General features: G+C 41.9%; 1 protein-coding gene across 2 annotated transcripts; it reads right to left on the bottom strand.

The window, feature by feature from the left end:
* Positions 1-24,667, bottom strand: tcea1 (transcription elongation factor A (SII), 1). Of its 2 annotated transcripts, XM_090226058.1 has the most exons (9): positions 24,467-24,667; positions 20,356-20,418; positions 19,507-19,612; positions 19,295-19,403; positions 9,265-9,407; positions 8,052-8,263; positions 7,387-7,533; positions 523-594; positions 1-316 (listed from the first exon to the last, which is right to left on the bottom strand). In XM_090226058.1, exons 1-9 carry the CDS (start codon positions 24,539-24,541, stop codon positions 308-310), a joined length of 936 nt encoding a protein of 311 aa, XP_090082184.1. In that variant the 5' UTR covers positions 24,542-24,667; the 3' UTR covers positions 1-307. The 2 variants fall into 2 exon arrangements, with proteins under 2 accessions (XP_090082184.1, XP_090082185.1); XM_090226059.1 differs by lacking the exons at positions 20,356-20,418; positions 24,467-24,667 and adding an exon at positions 19,924-20,003.
* Positions 24,668-25,136: the final 469 nt, after the last annotated feature.

Genomic DNA, 25,136 nt, shown 5'->3' with positions numbered 1-25,136 from the left:
TTTTTATTAAACAAATGGATAAAATTTTACTGGTAATTTAAATTAAATAAAAATTCATGAAGGTCGAAGAAGCTAAACTCAATAGTAAATTGTAGATCCAAGTTTTGTCTAAATGTTAAAACTACATATAAAATGTTGGATGGTAACAGAAGAAACAGTGTTGATCATCATCTGAACGGCTGATGGGTGGGGACAGGGGCGTGGCTATGGACAATATCTTCCAATAGAAATATTGGGTGAGTCTGCATGGTTGGTTGATTGGTACCAGGGGTCAGAGGTTCTGTCTGAAGTTCTCCTCCTCCCGATCTCAACAGAACTAGAAGATGAACAGTAAAGAAGGCCTTAGATGGGGACAGAAGGGACTGTGTATATATTGTTATATATAGACTGTGTATATGTAGTTAAACACAACACCTACATTAAACAATGTGGTGAAACAGACAAAAGGGATTCGGTAAGTCTGTTTTACAGCGTGCGTGTAGACAGCGTGCGTGTAGACGGTGTGTTACAGTATCAACGTACCTTCCATCTGTTTCCACAGTCATTACAGAAGACGAAGGTGGTCATGGGTTCATCAGCACTGCGGGTTTGCACCTGTAAGACCAACACACACAGGATGACTGTACACACTGACAACACTGTAGGGATGGAAGGCTTCACCAATGTAAATGTCAATGTACATTTTTATGAACTGTTCAGCAGTCTAATGGCTTGGGGGTAGAAGCTGTGTGGTAGCAGAGAGAACAGTCTATGACTGGGGTGACTCGAGTCTCTGACCAATTTTTGGGCTTTCCTCTGACACCGCCTAGTATATAGGTCCTGGATGGCAGGAAGCTTGGCCCCAGTGATGTCCTGGGCCGTTCGCACTACCCTCTGTAGCGCCTTACCAGGCGGTGATGCAACCGGTCAGGATGCTCTCGATGGTGCAGCTGTAGAACCTTTTGAGGATCTGGGGGCCAATGCCAAATATTTTCAGTCTCCTGAGGGGGAAAAGGTTTTGTCGTGCCCTCTTCACAACTGTCTTGGTGTGTTTGGACCATGATAGTTCGTTGGTGATGTGGACACCAAGGAACTTGAAACTTGCGACCCGCTCCACTACAGCCCTGTTGATGTTAATGGGGGCCTGTTCGACCCGCCTTTTCCTGTAGTCCACGATCAGCTCCTTTGTTTTGCTCACATTGAGGGAGAGGTTGTTGTCCTGGCACCACACGGACAGTTTTCTGACCTCCTCCCTATAGGCTGTCTCATCGTTGATCAGGCCTACCACTGTTGTGTTGTCAGCAAACTTAATGATGGTGTTTGGCCACGCAGTCGTGGGTGAACAGGGAACACAGGAGGGGACTAAGTACACACCCTTGAGGGGCCCCAGTGTTGAGGATCAACACGGCAGACGTGTTGTTGCCTACCCTTACCACCTGGGGGCAGCCCGCCAGGAAGTCTGGGATCCTGTTTAATGATTTTGTTCACTTCGGCTACCGAGAGCGTTATCACACTGTCACCCAGAACAGCTGGTGCTCTCATGCATGTGTCAGTGTTGCTTGCCTTGAAGCGAGCATAAAAGTAATTTAGCTCGTCTGGTAGGCTCGCGTCTGGGTTTCCCTTTGTAGTCCTTAATAATTTTCAAGCCCTGCCACATCTGATGAGCGTCAGAGCCAGTGAAGTAGGATTCAATCTTAATCCTGTAATGCCGCTTTGCTTGTTTGATGGTTCGTCTGAGGGCATAGCGGGATATGTATGTACAGTCACTGTGGGGACGACGTCGTCAATGCACTTATTGATGAAGCTGATGACTGAGGTGGTGTACTCCTCAATGCCATTGGATGAATCCCGGAACATATTCCAGTCTGTGCTAGCAAAATAGTCCTGTAGTGTAGCATCCGCGTCATCTGACCACTTCGGTATTGATCGAGTCACTGATACTTCCTACTTTAGTTTTTTCTTGAAAGCAGGAATCAGGAGGATCGAATAATGGTCAGATCTGCCAAATGGAGGGCGAGGGAGAGCTTTGTATGCATCTCTGTGTGTGGAGTAAAGGTGGTCTGCGATTTTTTTCCCCCCCTGGTTGCAAATAAACATTTGGTTAAACTGATTTAAGTTTGCCTGCATTAAAGTCCCCGGCCACTAGGAGCGCCACTTATGGGTGAGCATTTCCTTGTTTGCTTATGGCCTTATAGAGTTGGTTGAGTGTGGTCTTAGTGTCAGCATCGCTTTGTGGTGATAGACGGCTACAAATAATGCAGATGAGTACTCTCCTGGTAGAGAGTGTGGTCTACAGCTTATCATGAGGTACTCCACCTCAGGCGAGCAATACCTCGAGACTTCTTTAATATTAGACATCACGCACCAGCTGTTATTGACAACAGGACACACACCACCACCCCTAGTCTTACCAGAGGTAGCATCTCTGTTCTGCCGGTGCATGGAAAATTCCACCAGCTCAATATTGTCCGTTTCTTCATTCAGCCACGTCTTGGAGAAACATAAGATGTTACAATTTCTATTGTCCTGTTGGTAGGATAATCTTAATAGCAGGTCATCCATTTTATTTTCTAACGATTGCACGTTAGCAAGGAGAATGGAAGGCATTGGGAGTTTATTCGCTCGCCTACGGATTCTCAGAAGGATCCCCGATCTGCGTCCCCTTTTCCGGCGTCTTTTCTTCACGCAAAAGGCGTGGATCTGGGCCTGTTCCAGTGAAAGGAGAATATCCTTCTCGTTGGACTCGTTAAAGGAAAAAGTTTCTTCCAGTCCGTGGTGAGTAATCGCTTTTCTGATGTCCAGAAGGTTTTTCGGTCATAAGAGCAGCAACATTATGTACACAATAAATAAATAAATAGATACAGTAGAGGCTATATACAGTATACAGTAGAGGCTAGATAGAGTAGAGAGGCTATATACAGTAGCGGGGCTATTTACAGTAGCGGGGCTATATACAGTACAGAGGCTATATACAGTAGCGAGGCTATATACAGTAGCGAGGCTATATACAGTAGCGAGGCTATATACAGTAGCGAGGCTATATACAGTAGCGAGGCTATATACAGTAGCGAGGCTATATACAGTAGCGAGGCTATATACAGTAGCGGCTATATACAGTAGAGGCTATATACAGTAGAGGCTATATACAGTAGAGGCTTGAGGTAGTATGTACATGAAGGTATAGCTAAAGTGACTATGCATATATGGTAAACAGAGAGTAGCAGCAGTGTAAAGAGGGGTTGGGGGGGGGGGGTGACACACACAATGCAAATATTTGAGCAGTGGTGACATATTCTCTGTCCATCTCCATTGTAATCTACTGGGAGATTTAAACGATGATGGAGAACCCTCCTAATTTATCGACCCCACCACTCACCATCAGACAGAACTAGATCCTAGCTGCCCCTCACAAAAGGACAGTTTCAAATGCACCAATTAAGATTTGAATTTTGGCATGCACAACATGCAGATACGCGCTAGTTCTTTTAACGGAAAAGCCTGCAATGTTTTTCAGCTCCGATTTTTCAAGAAGCATACAACACAGCGTAGGCATGGCCTATAGGCTTAGTGGTTTGTTTTATTTTTTAATGTATTAATTTGGGTTCACAGTGCGAACCGAACCGAGGTCCCTGTACCGAGTGGTTAGATATGAACCCCTATGACAGGGGAGCATCTAAACAGCGCCTCCAAAGAATCTTCTCTAATACAACCAAAAGTATCTATTACTGTGAATCAATAGCAATATTAGTCCCTCTAATGGTCATTACCTGAGAGGATTATTATATAGTGGATGGTATATTACCTGAGAGGAGGTGTATTATATAGTGGATGGTATATTACCTGAGAGGAGGGGTATTATATAGTGGGTGGTATATTACCTGAGAGGAGGGGTATTATACAGTGGATGGTATATTACCTGAGAGGAGGTGTATTATATAGTGGATGGTATATTACCTGAAGAGGTGTATTATATAGTGGATGGTATATTACCTGAGAGGAGGTGTATTATATAGTGGATGGTATATTACCTGAGAGGAGGGGTATTATATAGTGGATGGTATATTACCTGAGAGGAGGTGTATTATATAGTGGATGGTATATTACCTGAAGAGGTGTATTATACAGTGGATGGTATATTTCCTGAGAGGGGTATTATATAGTGGATGGTATATTACCTGAAGAGGTGTATTATAAAGTGGATGGTATATTACCTGAGAGGAGGTGTATTATATAGTGGATGGTATATTACCTGAGAGGAGGGGTATTATATAGTGGATGGTATATTACCTGAGAGGAGGTGTATTATATAGTGGATGGTATATTACCTGAGAGGAGGGGTATTATATAGTGGATGGTATATTACCTGAGAGGAGGTGTATTATATAGTGGATGGTATATTACCTGAAGAGGTGTATTATACAGTGGATGGTATATTTCCTGAGAGGAGGTGTATTATATAGTGGATGGTATATTACCTGAGAGGAGGGGTATTATATAGTGGATGGTATATTACCTGAGAGGAGGTGTATTATATAGTGGATGGTATATTACCTGAAGAGGTGTATTATACAGTGGATGGTATATTTCCTGAGAGGAGGGGTATTATATAGTGGATGGTATATTACCTGAGAGGAGGTGTATTATATAGTGGATGGTATATTACCTGAAGAGGTGTATTATACAGTGGATGGTATATTACCTGAGAGGAGGGGTATTATATAGTGGATGGTATATTACCTGAGAGGAGGGGTATTATATAGTGGATGGTATATTACCTGAGAGGAGGTGTATTATATAGTGGATGGTATATTACCTGAAGAGGTGTATTATACAGTGGATGGTATATTTCCTGAGAGGAGGGGTATTATATAGTGGATGGTATATTACCTGAGAGGAGGTGTATTATATAGTGGATGGTATATTACCTGAAGAGGTGTATTATACAGTGGATGGTATATTACCTGAGAGGAGGGGTATTATATAGTGGATGGTATATTACCTGAGAGGAGGGGTATTATATAGTGGATGGTATATTACCTGAGAGGAGGTGTATTATATAGTGGATGGTATATTACCTGAGAGGAGGGGTATTATATAGTGGATGGTATATTACCTGAAGAGGTGTATTATATAGTGGATGGTATATTACCTGAGAGGTGTATTATATAGTGGATGGTATATTACCTGAAGAGGTGTATTATATAGTGGATGGTATATTACCTGAGAGGAGGTGTATTATATAGTGGATGGTATATTACCTGAGAGGAGGTGTATTATATAGTGGATGGTATATTACCTGAGAGGAGGGGTATTATATAGTGGATGGTATATTACCTGAGAGGAGGGGTATTATATAGTGGATGGTATATTACCTGAGAGGAGGGGTATTATATAGTGGATGGTATATTACCTGAAGAGGTGTATTATATAGTGGATGGTATATTACCTGAGAGGAGGTGTATTATATAGTGGATGGTATATTACCTGAGAGGAGGTGTATTATATAGTGGATGGTATATTACCTGAGAGGAGGGGTATTATATAGTGGATGGTATATTACCTGAGAGGAGGGGTATTATATAGTGGATGGTATATTACCTGAGAGGAGGGGTATTATATAGTGGATGGTATATTACCTGAGAGGAGGTGTATTATACAGTGGATGGTATATTACCTGAAGAGGTGTATTATATAGTTGATGGTATATTACCTGAGAGGAGGGGTATTATATAGTGGATGGTATATTACCTGAGAGGAGGTGTATTATATAGTGGATGGTATATTACCTGAGAGGAGGTGTATTATACAGTGGATGGTACCTGAGAGGAGGTGTATTATATAGTGGATGGTATATTACCTGAGAGGAGGGGTATTATATAGTGGATGGTATATTACCTGAGAGGAGGTGTATTATATAGTGGATGGTATATTACCTGAAGAGGTGTATTATATAGTGGATGGTATATTACCTGAGAGGAGGGGTATTATATAGTGGATGGTATATTACCTGAAGCGGTGTATTATACAGTGGATGGTAACTGAGAGGAGGTGTATTATACAGTGGATGGTATATTACCTGAGAGGAGGTGTATTATATAGTGGATGGTATATTACCTGAGAGGAGGTGTATTATATAGTGGATGGTATATTACCTGAGAGGAGGTGTATTATATAGTGGATGGTATATTACCTGAGAGGAGGTGTATTATATAGTGGATGGTATATTACCTGAGAGGAGGAATATTATACAGTGGATGGTATATTACCTGAGAGGAGGTGTATTATATAGTGGATGGTATATTACCTGAAGAGGTGTATTATATAGTGGATGGTATATTACCTGAGAGGAGGGGTATTATATAGTGGATGGTATATTACCTGAGAGGTGTATTATATAGTGGATGGTATATTACCTGAAGAGGTGTATTATACAGTGGATGGTATATTACCTGAGAGGAGGGGTATTAAATAGTGGATGGTATATTACCCGAGAGGTGTATTATATAGTGGATGGTATATTACCTGAAGAGGTGTATTATATAGTGGATGGTATATTACCTGAAGAGGTGTATTATATAGTGGATGGTATATTACCTGAGAGGAGGGGTATTATATAGTGGATGGTATATTACCTGAAGAGGTGTATTATATAGTGAATGGTATATTACCTGAGAGGAGGTGTATTATACAGTGGATGGTATATTACCTGAAGAGGTGTATTATATAGTGGATGGTATATTACCTGAAGAGGTGTATTATATAGTGGATGGTATATTACCTGAAGAGGTGTATTATATAGTGAATGGTATATTACCTGAGAGGAGGTGTATTATACAGTGGATGGTATATTACCTGAGAGGAGGGGTATTATACAGTGGATGGTATATTACCTGAAGAGGTGTATTATATAGTGAATGGTATATTACCTGAAGAGGTGTATTATATAGTGGATGGTATATTACCTGAGAGGTGTATTATATAGTGGATGGTATATTACCTGAGAGGAGGTGTATTATATAGTGGATGGTATATTACCTGAGAGGAGGTGTATTATATAGTGGATGGTATATTACCTGAGAGGAGGTGTATTATATAGTGGATGGTATATTACCTGAGAGGAGGTGTATTATACAGTGGATGGTATATTACCTGAAGAGGTGTATTATATAGTGGATGGTATATTACCTGAGAGGAGGTGTATTATACAGTGGATGGTATATTACCTGAAAAGGTGTATTATACAGTGGATGGTATATTACCTGAGAGGAGGGGTATTATATAGTGGATGGTATATTACCTGAGAGGAGGTGTATTATACAGTGGATGGTATATTACATGAAGAGGTATATTATACAGTTGATGGTATATTACCTGAAGAGGTGCATTATATAGTGGATGGTATATTACCTGAGTGTAGGTGCACCTCTTCTTCTTGCACTTGCCGCAGGTGAACAGGTCAGTCTGGGTCCCTCCGGTCTGGGACACTTGGTGATCTCTAATGGCTTCTTTGGTCAGGTTCTTCCTTATCAGCTTCAGCTCATCACTAGCCATTTCCTGTTAGGAGGAAGACATTAGGGTCAGGGGTTAGGGGTTTGATGTCAGGTTCTTCCTCTGAACTTCAGCTCGTCAATAGCCATTTCCTGTTAGCACAAAACACGTAAGGTTAGTGGTAGGGGTTAGAGGTCAGGTTCTTTCTTATTTATTTATTCTTTATTTTACCTTCATTTAACTAGGCAAGTCGGTAAAAAACAAATTCTTATTTTCAATGACGGCCTAGGAAAAGTGGGCTAACTGACTTGTTCAGGGGCAGAACAATAGAGTTTTACCTTGTCGGCTCGGGGATTCAATCTAGCAACCTTTCGGTTACTAGTCCAACGCTCTAATCACTAGGCTACCTGCCGCCCCTTATCAGCTTCAACTCATCATTAGCAATCTCCTGTTAGCACAGAACACGTTAAGGTAGGGGTTAGGGGTACGGTACCTCAGCGGTCATCTTGGCCATGTAGTCTAACAGTAAGGGTTAGAGGTCAAGGGTTATGGTAGAGGTTAGATGTCAGGGTTAGGTAGCCTACCTGAGCGGTCATCTTGGCCATGCGGTCGGGGGAGACGTTCCCACAGAGAACACTCTTCCTGAGGTTGGGGTTCTTGATGTCCTTCAGGTTGGCAATGCGACTCCTGACACGGTTCTTATATTTGGGGTCAGTGTTCTTAAACTCACAGAAGATATATTCTTCAATCTGAGCTCCCAGTTCATCACAGTCAGCTCCTATAGCAATGTAGTCATCTGGAGAAGAGGAGAGAGAGGTCAGGTGGTGTTATATAGCCAGTTACCTCCAGCCTGTAGAGCCTGGGACAGTATCTTTAACCTTTTTGGGATAAGGGGCAGCATTTTCACTTTTGGAGGAATAGCGTGCCCAGAATGAACTGCCTCCTACTCTGTCCCAGATGCTAACATATGCATATTATTATTAGTATTGGATAGAAAACACTCTGAAGTTTCTAAAACTGTTTGAATGATGTCTGTGAGTATAACAGAACTTATGTAGCAGGCAAAACCCTGAGGACTAATTATTATTATATATATATTTTTTTTTAGGTCTCTGTCTGTTCAGTGAGTTCTCGTTAGCAAACAATATTTCTTAGGAACTGGTTTTCAGTTCCTACCGTTTCCACTGGATGTCACCACTCTTTGGAATTTGGTTGAGGTTATTCATTTGTGCAATGAAGAAGTAGGCCAACTAGGAACTGGGTAACACTGTTGAGAGTTGCGCAAGACGTGAAAAGTAGCGTTGGTTTGTTGTCTTCCCCATCTTAGCTCACTGTTGTATCAATATGTTTTTACCACGACAGTTTACAATATAGTGTTACTCCAAGCAGTTCAGTCATCCCAACTTGCTCAATTTCCACATTATTTATTACAAGATTTAGTTGAGGTTTAGGGTTTAGTGGCTGTTTTGTTCCAAATATAATGCTTTTAGTTTTTGATATTTAGGACTAACTTATTCCTTGCCACCCACTCAAACTAACAACAGCTCTTTGTTGAGTGTTGCAGTCATTTCAGTCGCTGATGTGTATAGTGTTGAGTCATCCGCATATATAGACACTCTGGCTTTACTCAAAATCAGTGGCATGTCGTTAGTAAAAATAGAAAAAAGGAAGGGGCCTAAACAGCTACTCTGGGGAATTCCTGATTCTATCTGGATTATATTTGAGAGGCTTCTATTAAGCCTTCCATTAAGCCTGTAGAGCATGGGACACGCTCTACAGTAGGGTGTTAGGTCTTACCTCCAGCCTGTAGCGCCTGGGACAGCATCTCGCGACACTTGATCCTGACGGAGTCGGAGGTGGAGGGGGCTTGGGGGAACGTGGAGATCAGGGAGATGGAGGGCATCACCTCAACAGGCTCATTCTTACAGCTGGAGTCATTGCTGTAGCAAACAACAACAACAGCCAGGTTATCAGGCGTCTTTAGCCAGGTTGGTGTAGCTATCTCGCTACCTCTTCTTGTAGTTCAGGACTGCCATGAAAAGCGAGACACCGTACTGGTGTGATAGTAGTGCAGTAATAGCAGTAGTAGTAACTAGCTAAATCTCTTGCCGGGGTTCAGGAGTGCCCTGAGAGGGAGACACCTTACTGGAGAGGTAGTATAGTAGTGTAATAGCAGTCGTAGTGTAGTGTGTAGTAGTAGTATTAATAGTGTAGTAGCACTAGTACTAACAGTAGTAGTAGAGTAGTGTGTAGTAGTAGAGCAGTAGTAGTAGTGCAGTAGTAGTGTACTACTACTACTAACTAGGTACCTCTATTCCCGTGGACTGCCCTGAGAGGGATACACTGTGCAGGTGATGACTTGCCCTCCTGGATGAAGATCAAAGGTGCCGGCTAATTAAATGTTTCAGGCCATGTCGTAAATACCTTGCAGGAACTCTCTCTCCCTTGCCAGGAAGTATTGAGGGAACAGAACCCTTTTGTTATGAAGAGATTGTTCCTGCCAAAACGCCAACATCCAAAAGTGGATAATGAAACAATATTTCTAACAAAGAATGTGGGAAATGGTCGGGAGAGACTTAAATGATCTGACATGATTGTTCTTTATTGTTTTGTGATATCATTAAAGAAGTTCTAACGGAAACATTGTATCTAACAGCTTTCACAATGTATGCCAGAGTTACATCTAAATGTTGTAATACTTAAATGATTAAATATGAAACTATTTGTGAGTAGATTAAATGTGATTTTAGCCTTCTAAATGAGAATTGATTTTCATGTAAAGTTTTCCCCAGTCAGTCCCCACACCCACGTAAGCACAGACATTATGCCAAAAGGATGGAACGCCCCTTTTGCCAGAGTGCTTATAAAGGACTGCTCTCGACGAGTGAAGGTAAAGACTAGACATTCACAGTCTGCAGCTGTAATGTAAAGTAGTCTAGAACTCTGACAAAAGACACGAGGAAGATCTCCAAAGACCACCGCGTGTGTAACATCTAAGGATCCAGTCTAAGAAACTCGACCCGAGACGAGAAACATTTCCCTCTCAACACCGTGCTGTACGTCTGATGTATCCATCCTAACAGACACTTCCAGAACAAAGCAAGCCTACTACTACAAAAGACATTGTGACCTCTGGTTCACAAACCAGAGACTTATGTCGAATGACTCCCAATAGATGGACCGGGCGATTTCAACAGAGAGAGAGACGACAAAAGACATACAAGCGTATATATATATATATATATATATATATACACACACACATTGCAATTATTTTAGAATGAGCGGTCATTCATGTGCAAAGTATTCATATTCCCATGCGCATAGCTTCCATATGAATGTACAATAAGTTGACTGTCTCTCCCTCTCCTTCACTGTGTCCCAAGCTGTCATATCGGGTTAGTCCACTAGGGACTTTTCATTGTGTAACAAGCCGCCATATCGGGTTAGTCCACGAGGGACTTTTCATTGCATTATGTTAGTAATCAACATATAATCTATTGTGTGTGTGTGTGTGTTTATATAATTCTGTGTGATTATTTAGTTAGTAAATAAATAATTAAGCCAATTTGTGTATCACTGAATCATCATTTAGGGTTCGTGCAGATTTGACGTCAACGACGTTCAGAATGAGACTGCTATGAGGTAATAATTAATGGATGACTAATATGATAACGATAGATTCTGCTATTGAGTTAATTCGGGAAACGGTAACTCATTAAACTTGTTCAGCAAGATTGCCAACGAGTTAATTGTTACATAATTCATTTAATCACGTAATAATCAAACATAGTTAATTGATTTGATAAAATAACCATCATCACATTAATGAGATAGTAGCTACATCTCTTGCTGTGATTCAGCACTGCCCTGAGAGGGAGACACTGTACTGGTGATGTAATGTAGTAGTAGCAGTAGAGTAGAGTAGTGTGTAATAGTAGTAGAGTAGTATGTTGTAGTAGTAGAGTAGTGTGCAGTTGTAGTAAAGTACTGTGTAGTAGTAGAGTAGTCTGTAGTAGTAATAGGTTGTAGTAGTAGAGTAGCGTGTAGTAGTAGTAGTAGCGTGTAGTAGTAGTAGCGTGTAGTAGTAGTGGTAGTAGTAGAGTAGCGTGTAGTAGTAGAGTAGTGTGTAGTAGTAGCAGTGGTAGTAGCAGTAGAGTAGCTTGTAGTAGTAGTAGCGTGTAGTAGTAGAGTAGCATGTAGTAGCAGCAGTAGAGTAGCGTGTAGTAGTGGAGTAGCGTGTAGTAGTAGTAGCGTGTAGTAGTAGAGTAGCGTGTCCTAGTAGTGGTAGTAGTAGAGTAGTGTGTAGTAGTAGTAGTAGTGTGTAGTAGTAGCAGTAGAGTAGCATGTAGTAGTAGCGTGTAGTAGTAGAGTACCGTGTAGTAGTAGTAGTGGTAGTAGTAGTAGCAGCAGTAGAGTAGCAGTAGTGTGTAGTATTAGTAGCAGTAGTAGAGTAGCGTGTAGTAGTAGAGTAGCGTGTAGTAGTAGCGTGTAGTAGTAGAGTACCGTGTAGTAGTAGTAGAGGTAGTAGTAGTAGCAGCAGTAGAGTAGCGTGTAGTAGTAGTGTGTAGTATTAGTAGCAGTAGTAGAGTAGCGTGTAGTAGTAGAGTAGCGTGTAGTAGTAGTGGTGGTAGTAGTAGTAGCAGCAGTAGAGTAGCGTGTAGTAGTAGTGTGTAGTATTAGTAGCAGTAGTAGAGTAGCGTGTAGTAGTAGAGTAGCGTGTAGTAGTAGTGGTGGTAGTAGTAGTAGCAGTAGTAGAGTAGCGTGTAGTAGTAGAGTAGCGTGTAGTAGTAGTGTGTAGTATTAGTAGCAGTAGTAGAGTAGCGTGTAGTAGTAGAGTAGCGTGTAGTAGTAGTGGTGGTAGTAGTAGTAGCAGTAGTAGAGTAGCGTGTAGTAGTAGAGTAGCGTGTAGTAGTAGAGTAGCGTGTAGTAGTAGTAGCAGCACAGATAGAACAATGAGACATATTTCACCGGATATATAAATGTGATGCATCCACTTAGCATTTTCATTCACTACCAACTATCTAGTAGGTAGATGGGTTTTGGCCGACATTCTGCTAATTTTCTCATCTATGAAACATTTAATCTCCATACAGTTCTGCTCCCAAAACTAAAATCTGTTACGAACAGGACAAATTTTTGTAGACTTTTACCCTTTGCCAAAGTTTTAAAACATTGCAATGTTTAGAAGGAGTGCAAAGGCAAATTTAGTTATTGCACTACTTCAGAGTAGGCTTTCCCTACCGGAAATATGCAAAATACACAGTGCATTCGGAAAATATTCAGACCCCTTTTCCACATTTTGTTTAGTTACAGCCTCATTCTAAAATGGATTACATTTTTTTTATCCTCAATCTACACGCAATACCCCATAAAGACAAACCGAACAGTTTATTTTTTTTATATACATTTGCAAAAAAAAATAACGATATATACCTTATTTACATAAGTATTCAGAGCCTTTCCTATGAGACTTGAAATTGAGCTCAGGTGCATCCTGTTTCCATTGATCATCCTTGAGATATTTTTACAACTTGGAGTCCACCTGTGGTAAATTCAATTGATTGGACATTATTTGGAAAGGCACACAACTGTCTATAAGGTCCCAGTGCATGTCAGAGCAAAAACCAAACCATGAGGTTGAAAGAATTAGAGCTCCAAGACAGGATTGTGTCGAGGCACAGATCTGTCAAAGGGTACCAAAACATTTCTGTAGCATTGAAGGTCCCCAAGAACACAGTGGCCTCCATCATTCTTAAATGGAAGAGGTTTGGAACCACCAAAACTCTTCCTAGAACTGTCCGCCCGGCCAAACTGAGAAATCGGGTGAGAAGGACCTTGGTCAGGGAGGTGACCGACAACCCGAGGGTCCCTCTAACAGGGCTCCAGGGTTCCTCTGTGGAGATGGGAGAACCTTCCAGAAGGACAACCATCTCTGCAGTACTCCACCAATCAGGCCTTTATGGTAATGGCAAGACTGAAGCCACTCCTCAGTAAAAAGGCACATGACAGCCCGCTTGGAGTTTACCAAGAGTCACCTAAAGGAATCTCAGACCATGAGAAACAAGATTCTCTGGTCTGATGAAACCAAGATAGAACTCTTTGGCCTGAATGCTAAGCATCACGTTTGGAGGAAACCAGGCACCATCCCTACAGTGAAGCATGGTGGTGGCAGCATCATGCTGATGGGATGTTTTTCAGCTGCAGGGACTGGGAGACGAGGAGGAGGTGAGGGATCTGGGAGTGTGGTGTCAGGAAAATAACCTCTCACTTAACGTCAACAAAACAAAGGAGATGATCATGGACTTCGGGAAACAGCAGAGGGAGCACCCCCCCTATCCACATCGACGGGAGAGCAGTAGAGAAGGTGGAAAGTTAAGTTCCTCTGTGTATCACGAACAAACTGAAATGGTGAAGTGTGGTGAGGAGCAAGTGCCTCTTCAACGTCAGGAGGCTGAAGAAATGTGGCTTGTCAACTAAAACACGGAAAAACTTTTACAGATACACAATTGAGAGCATCCTGTCGGGCTGCATCACCGCCTGGTACGACAACTGCACCACCCACAACTGCAGGGCTCTCCAGAGGGTGGTGCGGTTTGCACAACGCATCACCGGGGGCAAACTACCTGCCCTCCAGGACACCTACTAGCACAGAGAGGCTGCTGCCTTTATATACACAGATTTGAAATCATTGGCCACTTATAATAAATGGAACACTAGTCACTTTTAATGCCACTTTAATAATGTTTACATATCTTGCATTACTCATCTCGTATCTAAATACTGTATTCTAGGCAGAGGTGTTGCTAACATTTACGATAGCAAATTTCAATAAAAAAAATTTAAATATATTTTCATCTTTTGAGCTTCTAGTCATGAAATCTATGCAGCCTACTCAATCACTTTTTATAGCTACTGTTTACAGGCCTCCGTGGCCATATACAGCGTTCCTCAATGAGTTCCCTGAATTCCTATCGGACCTTGTAGTCATAGCAGATAATATTCACATTTTTGGTGACTTTAATAATCACATGGAAAAATCCACAGACCCACTCCAAAAGGCTTTCGGAGCCATCATCGACTCAGTGGGTTTTGTCCAACATGTCTCTGGACCTACTCATTGTCACACTCATAATCCTGGATTATCGGACCACCATTTTATTACGTTTGCAATCGCAACAAATAATCAGCTCAGACACCAACCAAGGAGTATCAAAAGTTGTGCTATAAATTCTCAGACAATCCAAAGTTTCCTTGATGCCCTTCCAGACTCCCTCTGCCTAACCAAGGACGTCAGAGGACAAAAATCAGTTAACCACCTAACTGAGGAACTCGATTTATCTTTGCGCAATACCCTAGATGCAGTTGCAACCCTAAAAACACGTCATAAAAACTAGCTCCCTGGTATACAGAAAATACCCGAGCTCTGAAGCAAGCTTCCAGAAAACTGGAACGGAAATGGCGCCACACCAAACTGGAAGTCTTCCGACTAGCTTGGAAAGACAGTACCCGTTGCAGTATCGAAGAGCACTTACTGCTGCTCGATCATCCTATTTTTCCAAATTAATTGAGGAAAATACCCTATTCCAACTAAACTACTGAAAGAGCTGCTTCCTGTGCTTGGCCATCCTATGTTGAACATAATAAACAGCTCTCTATCCACCGGATGTGTATCAAACTCACTAAAAGTGGCAGTAATAAAGCCTCTCTTGAAAAAGCCTAACCTTGACCCAGAAAATATTTTTAAAACGAAATGGGCCTTTATCGAATCTCCCATTCCTCTCAACAATTTTAGAAAAAGCTGTTGTGCAGCAACTCACTGCCTTCCTGAAGACAAACAATGTATATGAAATGCTTCAGTCTGGTTTTAGACCCCATCATAGCACTGAGACTGCACTTGTGAAGGTGGTAAATTACCTTTTAATGGCGTCAGACCAAGGCTCTGCATCTGTTCTAGTGCTCCTAGACCATAGTGCTGCTTTTGATACCATCGATCACCACATTATTTTGGAGCGATTGGAAACCCAAATTGGTCTACACGGACAAGTTCTGGCCTGGTTTAGATCTTATCTGTCGGAAAGATATCAATTTGTCTCTGTGAATGGTTTGTCCTCTGACAAATCAACTGTAAATTTCGGTGTTCCTCAAGGTTCCGTTTTAGGATCACTATTGTTCTCACTATATATTTTACCTCTTGGGGATGTCATTTGAAAACATAATGTTAACTTTCACTGCTATGGGGATGACACACAGCTGTAAATTTCAATGAAACACAGAGAAGCCCCAAAATGGCCCTCGCTGGAAGTCTGTGTTTCAGACATAAGGAAGTGGATGGCTGCAAACGGCTCTACTTTTAAACTCGGACAAAACAGAGATGCTTGTTCTAGGTCCCAAGAAACAAAGATATCTTCTGTTGAATCTGACAATTAATCTTGATGGTTGTACAGTAGTCTCAAATAAAACTGTGAAGGACCTCGGCGTTACTCTGGACCCTGATCTCTCTTTTGACGAACATATCAAGAATAATTCAAGACAGCTTTTTTTCATTTACGTAACATCGCAAAATTCTGAAATGTTCTGTCTAAAAATGATGCAGAAGAATTAATCCATGCTTTTGTTACTTCTATGTTAGACTACTGCAATGCTCTACTTTCCGGCTACCCGGATAAAGCACCAAATAAACTTCAGTTAGTGCTAAATATGGCTGCTAGAATCCTGACTTGAACCAAAAAATGTGATTATATTACTCCAGTGCTAGCCTCTCTACACTGGCTTACTGTTAAGGCAAGGGCTGATTTCAAGGTTTTACTGGTAACCTACAAAGCATTACATGGGCTTTACATGGGGTACATACCTACACGTACGCTACGGTCACAAGACGCAGGCCTCCTAATTGTCCCTAGAATTTCTAAGCAAACAGGTGGAGGCAGGGCTGTCTCCAATAGAGCTCTATTTTTATGGAATGGTCTGCCTACCCATGTGAGAGATGTATCCTCAGTCTCAACCTCAATCTCTTCAGTAGGTCCTATGATTGAGTGTACTATGGGGTGCAAAGGTGAACAGCAAGGCACTGGAGCAACGAACTGTCCTTGCTGTCTCCGCCTGGCCAGCTCCCCTCTCCCCAATGGGATTTTCTGAGTCACTGGCTTCCTAGTGCTCTTCCATGTCGTCCCTAGGAGGCGTGCATCACTTGAACAGGTTGAGTCACTGACGTGATCTTCCTGTCCGGTTTTGCACCCCCTCTGGCTCATGCGGTGGAGGAGATCTTCGTGGGCTATACTCAGCCTTGTCTCAGGGTAGTAAGTTGGTGGTCTGTTGATATCCCTCTAGTGGTGAGGGGGCTGAGCTTTGGCAAAGTAGGTTGGGTTGTACCCTGCCTGGTTGGCCCTGTTCGTCGGCCCACCCGACTCAGCCTCCAGTATCTATGCTGCAATAGTCTAGGGGCCGGGGTGTTAGGGTCAGTCTGTTATATCTGGTGTACTGCTCCTGTGTTATTTGGTGTTCTGTGTGAATATAAGTATGCTCCCTCTAATTCGCTCTCACTCCCTCCCCTCATGAAGGACCTGAGCCCTAGGTTCATGCCTCAGGACTACCTGGCCTGATGACTTCTGGCTGTTCCCAGTCCACCTGGTTGTGCTGCTGCTCCACTCCCACATCCCAACCCTCAGCCCATCCCATCTATCTCTGCTGGCCACCCTTTGCGGATTTCTACACACCATATATATTTCAACTATGCTGTGATGTTTAACATATAATTTAAATCTATCTAATCGAATAGTGTGAACATAAGTTAAATACTTTTACAAAGAGTATTAGTGATTGGCTGACCAGGTGCCTCCAGATCTCCCAACAATGCTGTTTCTAGGGACAACTTTAGATTAATGTTATGCTTTTTCAGCCATTCCTGAACCTGAGACCAGAAACAGGATACCTGAAGGCAATACCAGAACAAATGGTCTATTGATTCTGTATCCTCACAACAAAATCTGCAGGGCTGCGATGATTTTATGCCCCAAATATTCAACATTTTGTTGGTGGCAAGAATTCCAAACAATAATGTTAGCTGAAAAGCACAAAGTCTTGAGTCATTTTATATATCAACTCACATACAACCTGTACCACGGAATCAGTACAAAACTTCTTCCCAACTATTTTACAATCTGTATGGCACAGTTGTCAACATCCTGGTCCTCAAATTAAACTGGTATACTTTACTATTTATGCTGTTGTGGTAATGCACAGCACATTTGAGTTCAGCCATAATATTTGTTCTAATATTTGTTCTATCTTTTCAGGGGGATGAAATTGAAATTGTAGCCAGCTCTGCTATGCTTGTTTAAAAAAAGAGATATCTTGAAAAAGGTTTCATTTTCAATTAATCAAAATGAGACATGGCAATCTACACAAAGGCCATTTTAAACAATTGATGAGCTTTTCTTAGTGATCTACTGGAGAACCATTTAGGGTTCAAGTAAAACAATTGAATAAGTGAAGCTTTTAGAGAGGTTTAGTGCTTTTATATTTAATAACCTCAACACACCCAATTCATATTCATTATATAGATAGGTATGCTTTATCTTGTCTGGTTTAGCATCCCAGACAAAGCTAAATATTTTTTGCTCATATGATTTGAAAAACTAATCAGGAGTAGGCAGTGCCATAAGTGAGTAAACTGAGATATGACTAAGGAGTTAATCAGTGTAATTTTTCCATAAATAGACAGGTATTTATCTCTCCATGGTTGCAGGATCTTGTCTATTTTTACAAATATTCTATTGAAATTCGCTGTGGAGAGCTCATTTATATATTTTACGATATGAATACTAAGTATGTGTACTTCCTCCGTCAGCCTATTTTATAGGTAAACTGCATGGTAATGTAAAAGTAGCATTTTTTAAAGTTCCAATACGTAATATTGTACACTTATCATAATTAGGTTTTAGTGCAGAGAGTACAGAAAAGTTATCTAGATCTTTAATGAGACATTAAAGACATTAAATCCTCTAGTGTTATTTGTTGTGATTTTAATTGCTAGCATTTCAATGGCCATAGCGAATAGATATGTTGACAGCAGACACCCTTGTTTAACTCCTCTTGACAATTCAAAACTCTGAGATGTAGCCGTTATTTACTATTTTACATCTGGGGTTGCTATACATTACTTTTACCTATTTTATAAGAGAAACAACAAAATTGAAAAAAAAATCCAGGTATTTATAAATCAAATCTAGTCTTACTTTATCAAAGGCTTTTTCAAAATATGCTATAAATACCAGGCCCGTGTAATGTGTAGGATTAGCAGTAGTACTAGTAGTACAGTAGTAGTAGTGTTTGGAGTAGTTGTATAGTGGTGTAGTACTATAGTAGAAGTAGTAGTAACTAGCTACGTTTCTTCCTGAGAAAGGAAGACACTATACTGGTGACGTAGAAGTAGTAGAGTAGTGTGTGGTGTAGTAGTATAATGGTGTAGTAGTAGTAGTAACTAGCTACGTCTCTTCCTGTGGTTCAGGGCTGCCCTGAGAGGAAGACACTATACTGGTGACGTAGTAGTAGTAGAGTAGTGTGTAATAGTAGAGTAGTGTGTAATATTAGTAGTAGGTGTGTTGTAGTATTAGTAGTAGGTGTGTTGTAGTATTAGTAGTAGTACCCATAACAGTAACAACAGCAGCAGTAGTAGTGGGTATGTTGTAGCAGTAGTAAGTAGTAGTGGTAACTAGCTACGTCGCTTCCCATGGTTCAGGACTGCCCCTGGGTGGGAGACACCGTACTGAAGAGGTAGTGTAGTAGTAGAGTAGTGTGTTGTTGTAGTGTTGTAGTAACTATGTACCTCTCCTCCCGTGGTTCAGGACTGCCCTGGGAAGGGGACACCAGACTGGTGGGTGTTGACGGCTCTTTCCTCTTCTCCTCCAACGACTTGTCTCCACCCCCTGGCTCATCTGCCGTCCAATGAAAATACAGGATCTGACATTACACCTGGGGCTTATTCAGAGGGGTGTAACTTCAACAGTGCATTCACTCATTTAGTACTGATCTGCTAACCTAGGAGTTTCTTCCAGGACTTGATGAGGGCCTTGGCCAGAGAGGTGACCTCATCGTCTGTACTCTGCTTCCTGATGGCGTTCACAGACATCCCAATCCTGGTGGACTGGAGAGGAGAGACTTACATTAGGCTGCAGGAGAGACATGGGTTCAGTATAGAGGGAGAGAGATTAGAGTTCACCACTTCTAAACTCCTACACAAAGGGAAATGTACAGCCCTCAGCTCCCTGCATCTTTCCCTCCAGTAATTCTAGCTTCATAGGTACAGCCCTCAGCTCCCTGCATTACCTGTAGTAAGTATAGCTTCATAGGTACAGCCCTCAGTTCCCTGCAGTAATTCTAGCTTCATAGGTACAGCCCTCAGCTCCCTGCAGTAATTATAGCTTCATGGGTACAGCCCTCAGCTCCCTACAGTACCTGTAGTAATTCTAGAGTCATAGGTACAGCCCTCAGTTCCCTGCAGTAATTATAGCTTCATAGGTACAGCCCTCAGCTCCCTACAGTACCTGTAGTAATTCTAGAGTCATAGGTACAGCCCTCAGTTCCCTGCAGTACCTGTAGTAATTATAGCTTCATAGGTACAGCCCTCAGTTCCCTGCAGTACCTGTAGTAATTATAGCTTCATAGGTACAGCCCTCAGCTCCCTGCAGTACCTGTAGTAATTCTAGAGTCATAGGTACAGCCCTCAGCTCCCTGCAGTACCTGTAGTAATTATAGCTTCATAGATACAGGCCTCTGCTCCCTACAGTACCTGTAGTAATTCTAGAGTCATAGGTACAGCCCTCAGCTCCCTGCAGTACCTGTAGTAATTATAGCTTCATAGGTACAGCCCTCAGCTCCCTGCAGTACCTGTAGTAATTCTAGAGTCATAGGTACAGCCCTCAGTTCCTTCAGAAGGTCCAGTGCCCCTACCTGCAACAGCAACAACAAACTGAGGGTTAGTTTGAGCACAGATATTCTAGTTTAGAATAGGTTGGTGCTGCAACAACATCATACTGGGGGTTAGGTAAGAGGTAGGCAGGTTAGATAAAAGGTAGGATGCATCAGGTTTGAGGATACAGTGCATTCAGAGAGTATTCAGAGCCCTTCACCTTTTCCACAATTTGTTATGTTCCAGCCTTATTCTAAAATGGAATACATAAAAACATTTCCTCATCAATCTACACACAACACCCCATAATGACAAAGCAAAAAAGGATCTTCAGAGTGGAATGGGAGAAAGTCCCCACATACAGGTGTGCCAAGCTTGTAGCATCATACCCAAGAAGACTTGAGGCTGTAATTGCTGCCAAAGGTGGTTTAAAAATATATATAATAATATAACCTTTATTTAACTAGGCAAGTCAGTTAAGAACAAATTTGTATTTACAATGACGGCCTACCCCGGCCAAACCCTAACCCAGACGACTCTGGGCCAATTGCCCAACGCCCTCTGGGAATCCAAATCCCGACCAGTTGTGATACAGCCTGGAATCGAACCAGGGTCTGTAGTGACGCTTCTAGCACTGAGATGCAGTGGCTTAGACCGCTGTGCCACATGGGAGCCAAATAAACATTTTTCTTTTTTTATACACATTTGCAAAAATGTCTAAACACCTGTTTTTGTTGTCATGGGGCATTGTGTGTGTATTGACGAGAAAAACAAAACAATTTGATACATTTCAGAATAAGGCTATAACATAAAAAACTGGAAAAAGTTAAGAGGTTTGAATATTTTCCGAATGTACTGTATCTCCTTCTAGTCTTGTACTGCTGGTGAAAGGGATGTTATTATATTCAGATGTTTATTTATTTTAATTTCACCTTTACTTAACCAGGTAGGTCAGTTGAGAATAAGTTCTCATTTACAACTGCAACCTGGCCAAGATAAAGCAAAGCAGTGCGACACAAACAACAATACAGACTTACACATGGAATAAACAAAAGTATAGTCAATAACACAATATAAAAAAATCTATACAGTGTGTGCAAATGAGGTAAGATTAGGGAGGTAAGGCAATAAACAGGCCGTAGTGGCGAAATAATTACAATTTAGGAAATAAACACTGGAGTGATAGATGTGCAGATGTGTATGTGCAAGTACAGATACTGGGGTGCAAAGGAGCAAAAAATATAAACAAAATAAATAACAATATGGGGATGAGGTAGTTGGATGGGCTGTTTACAGATGGGCTTTGTACAGGTACAGTGGTCTGTAAGCTGCTCTGACAGCTGATGCTTAAAGTCAGTGAGGGAGATACGAGTCTCCAGCGTCAGTGACTTATGCAATTCATTCCAGTCATTGGCAGCAGAACTGGAAGGAAAGGCGGCCAAAAGGAGGAATTGGCTTTGGGGGTGACCAGTGAAATATACCTGCTGGAGCGCGTGCTACGGGTGCTGCTATGGTGACCAGTGAGCTGAGATATTACCTAGCAAAGATCTATAGATGACCTGGGTTTGGCGACAAATATGAAGCGAGGGCCAGCCAACGAGAGCATACAGGTCGCAGCGGTGGGTAGTATATGGGGCTTTGGTGACAAAATGGATGGCACTGTGATAGACAGCATACAATTCGCTGAGTAGAGTGTTGGAGGCTATATTGTAAATGACATCGCCGATGTCAAGGATCAGTAGGATGGTCAGTTTTAAGAGGGTATGTTAGGCAGCGTGAGTGAAGGAGGCTTTGCTGCGAAATAGGAAGGCGATTCTAGATTTAATTTTAGATTGGAGATGCTTAATATGAGTCTAGAAGGAGAGTTTAAATTCTAAACAGACACCTAGGTATTTGTAGTCGTCCACATATTCTAAGTCAGAACCGTCCAGAGTAGTGATGCTGGACGGGGGGGCAGGTGCAGGCAGCGATCGGTTGAAGAGCATGCATTTAGTTTTACTAGCATTTAAGAGCAGTTGGAGGCCACGGAAGGAGAGTTGTATGGCATTGAAGCTCGTCTGGAGGGTTGTTAACACAGTGTCCAAAGAAGGGCCAGATGTATACAGAATGGTGTAGTCTGTGTAGAGGTGGATCAGAGATCACCAGCAGCAAGAGCTACATCATTGATGTAAACAAGGAAAAGAGTCGGCCGAGAATTAAACCCTGTGGCACTCCCATAGAGACTGCCAGAGGTCCGGACAACAGGCCCTCCGATTTGACACACTGAACTCTGTCTGAGAAGTAGTTGGTGAACCAGGCGAGGCAGTCATTTGAGAAACCAAGGCTGTTGAGTCTGCCAATAAGAATGCGGTGATTGACAAGAGTCGAAAGCCTTGGCCAGGTCATGAATACAGCTGCACAGTATTGTTTTTTGTCGTTGGTGGTTATGATATCGTTTAGGACCTTGAGCGTGGCTGAGGTGCATCCACGACCAGCTCGGAAACCAGATTGCATAGCGGAAAAGGTACGGTGGGATTCGAAATGGTCGGTGATCTGTTTGTTAACTTGGCTTTCGAAGACCTTAGAAAGGCAGGGTAGGATAGATATAGGTCTGTAGCAGTTTGGGTCTAGAGTGTCCCCCCCTTTGAAGAGGGGGATGACCGCGGCAGCGTTCCAATCTTTGGGGTTCTCAGACGATACAAAAGAGAGGTTGAACAGGCTAGTAATAGGGGTTGCAACAATTGTGGCGGATAATTTTAGAAAGAGGGACCAGATTGTCTAGCCCAGCTGATATGTAGGGGTTGTGATTTTGCAGCTCTTTTTCAGAACATCAGCTATCCGGATTTGGGTGAAGGAGAAATGGGGAGGCTTGGCCAAGTTGCTGTGGGCGGTGCAGAGCTGTTGACCGGGGCAGGGGTTGTCAGGTGGAAAGCATGGCCAGCCATAGAAAAATGCTTATTGAAATTCTCAATTATCGTGGATTTATCGGTGGTGACAGTATTTCCTAGCCTCAGTACAGTAGGAAGCTGGAAGGAGGTGCTCTTATTCTCCATGGACTTTACAGTGTCCCAGAACTTTTTGGAGTTTGTGCTACAGGATGCAAATTTCTGTTTGAAAAAGCTAGCCTTTGCTTTCATAACTGCCTGTGTATATTGGTTCCTAACTTCCCTGAAAAGTTGCATATCGCGGGGGCTATTCCATGCTAATGCAGTACGCCACAGGATGTTTTTGTGCTGGTCAAGGGCTTGGTAGGTTCCATGATAATTTGGGTGAGATTGAGGATATCTACCTTAGATTGTAGGAGAGTCATATAGGAGAGTAATATTGCCAATTTCACATTCAAGGATGATAATGATTTCAATTTCTTGGTCAATAATTTCATTGTATTAGCCAACATTTTTATACACAAATGCCGATTTTCTTAAGACTACCCCCTTATTTTTGAAAGAGATTTATATTTTTGTGCAATCATTAAGACTTAAACACAAACATTCCCTTAAAGTAATTGCTGCCTTTGAATCATACAACTTAACATGTGTATAATTGTATGTATACAAGACCTCTGTGACGTTGAAAGTATTTTATTTGTAGTCTTTTTTTTCTCCATTATTATTTGTTTATTTTTCTTAAACCTGTGTGCTTCGTTACCCAATTTGCATTTTTTTATGTATAATGCGGTATATGTTTGTGCAATTTGGAAAGTTTGTTTTTGGTGTTATTTATTTATTTCAGTTTCTTTAGTTCCGACTGGCACGTGAACGCGGCACCAATGACCTGCTATCTTAGCAACTACATAACTAGCTAACTGTTGTTAGCTTAGCTAGCTAGTTACTGGCTTAGTTCGCTAGTTACTGGCTTAGTTAACTACCTAGCTAACAGCACAATAACGATGGATTACCATGCACCACTGAACTAACTAATGTTAAACGACTACGAAGAGCCTGTAAGACCAATATTTTTCGAAATGTGACATTCAACACCATAGGACGACAACTGCTAGCTAGTTAGCTATGTGTGTCTACGTTTTCAACTCCATTTGCTAGTTAGCATGCTAACGCTATCACCAGACAAGATAATGGGAGCCAATCCATTCATGTCGGAACACCTCACCCCGCTTTTCTTCTGCGCCATTTTATCCATCTTCTTCGCAATTCTTATGATTTCCTCTTCTTCTTTTTTACCCATTGTGAATAATTTCCTCTAAAACGTTCAAATTGCAAAGAGAGGAAATCGCTGTCGACAAAGGGCACCGGGCGTTTGGCGGGTGGTCACTAGTTACCACAGCTACAAAGTCAGAAGGCCCGCCTACTCGACCAATCAGATGAGGGAGTATGATGACGCGAATGCCGACCGGCTTGAATGGGTAAAAAAATGGACGATCAATTATTTGGTTATTTTGTACATACTGTAAAACAAACCGTTATAAATGCAAAGTGTTAATCGGATGTTTTATTCAAACTCAACTTGCAAGCTTATCATGATGTTAGCCCTTACTCATAGTTACTTGTCTTAACCCAAAATAAGGTGAGGTGTTCAGAACAAGTTTAAGGGCAGAGAAAGCTTGTTGGACACTAAGAAAGCTTTGTTGTAAAGCGTTTAACACAAAATCCAGGGAGGGGCCAGCTGAGAATAAGACTGTATCATCTGCATATAAATGGATGAGAGCTTCCTACTGCCTGAGCTATGTTGTTGGTGTAAATTGAGAAGAGCGTGGGGCCTTGGATCGAGCTTTGGGGTACTCCCTTGGTGACAGGCAGGGGCGGCAGGGTAGCCTAGTGGT

The sequence above is a fragment of the Oncorhynchus mykiss genome, chromosome 28 (assembly GCF_057628025.1).
Source record: "Oncorhynchus mykiss isolate SJ-2025 chromosome 28, ASM5762802v1, whole genome shotgun sequence".
In the NCBI taxonomy this organism is placed as follows: domain Eukaryota; kingdom Metazoa; phylum Chordata; class Actinopteri; order Salmoniformes; family Salmonidae; genus Oncorhynchus; species Oncorhynchus mykiss.
Note: the sequence above shows the minus strand (reverse complement) of the source record. Positions and strands in the feature narration are given on the sequence as shown.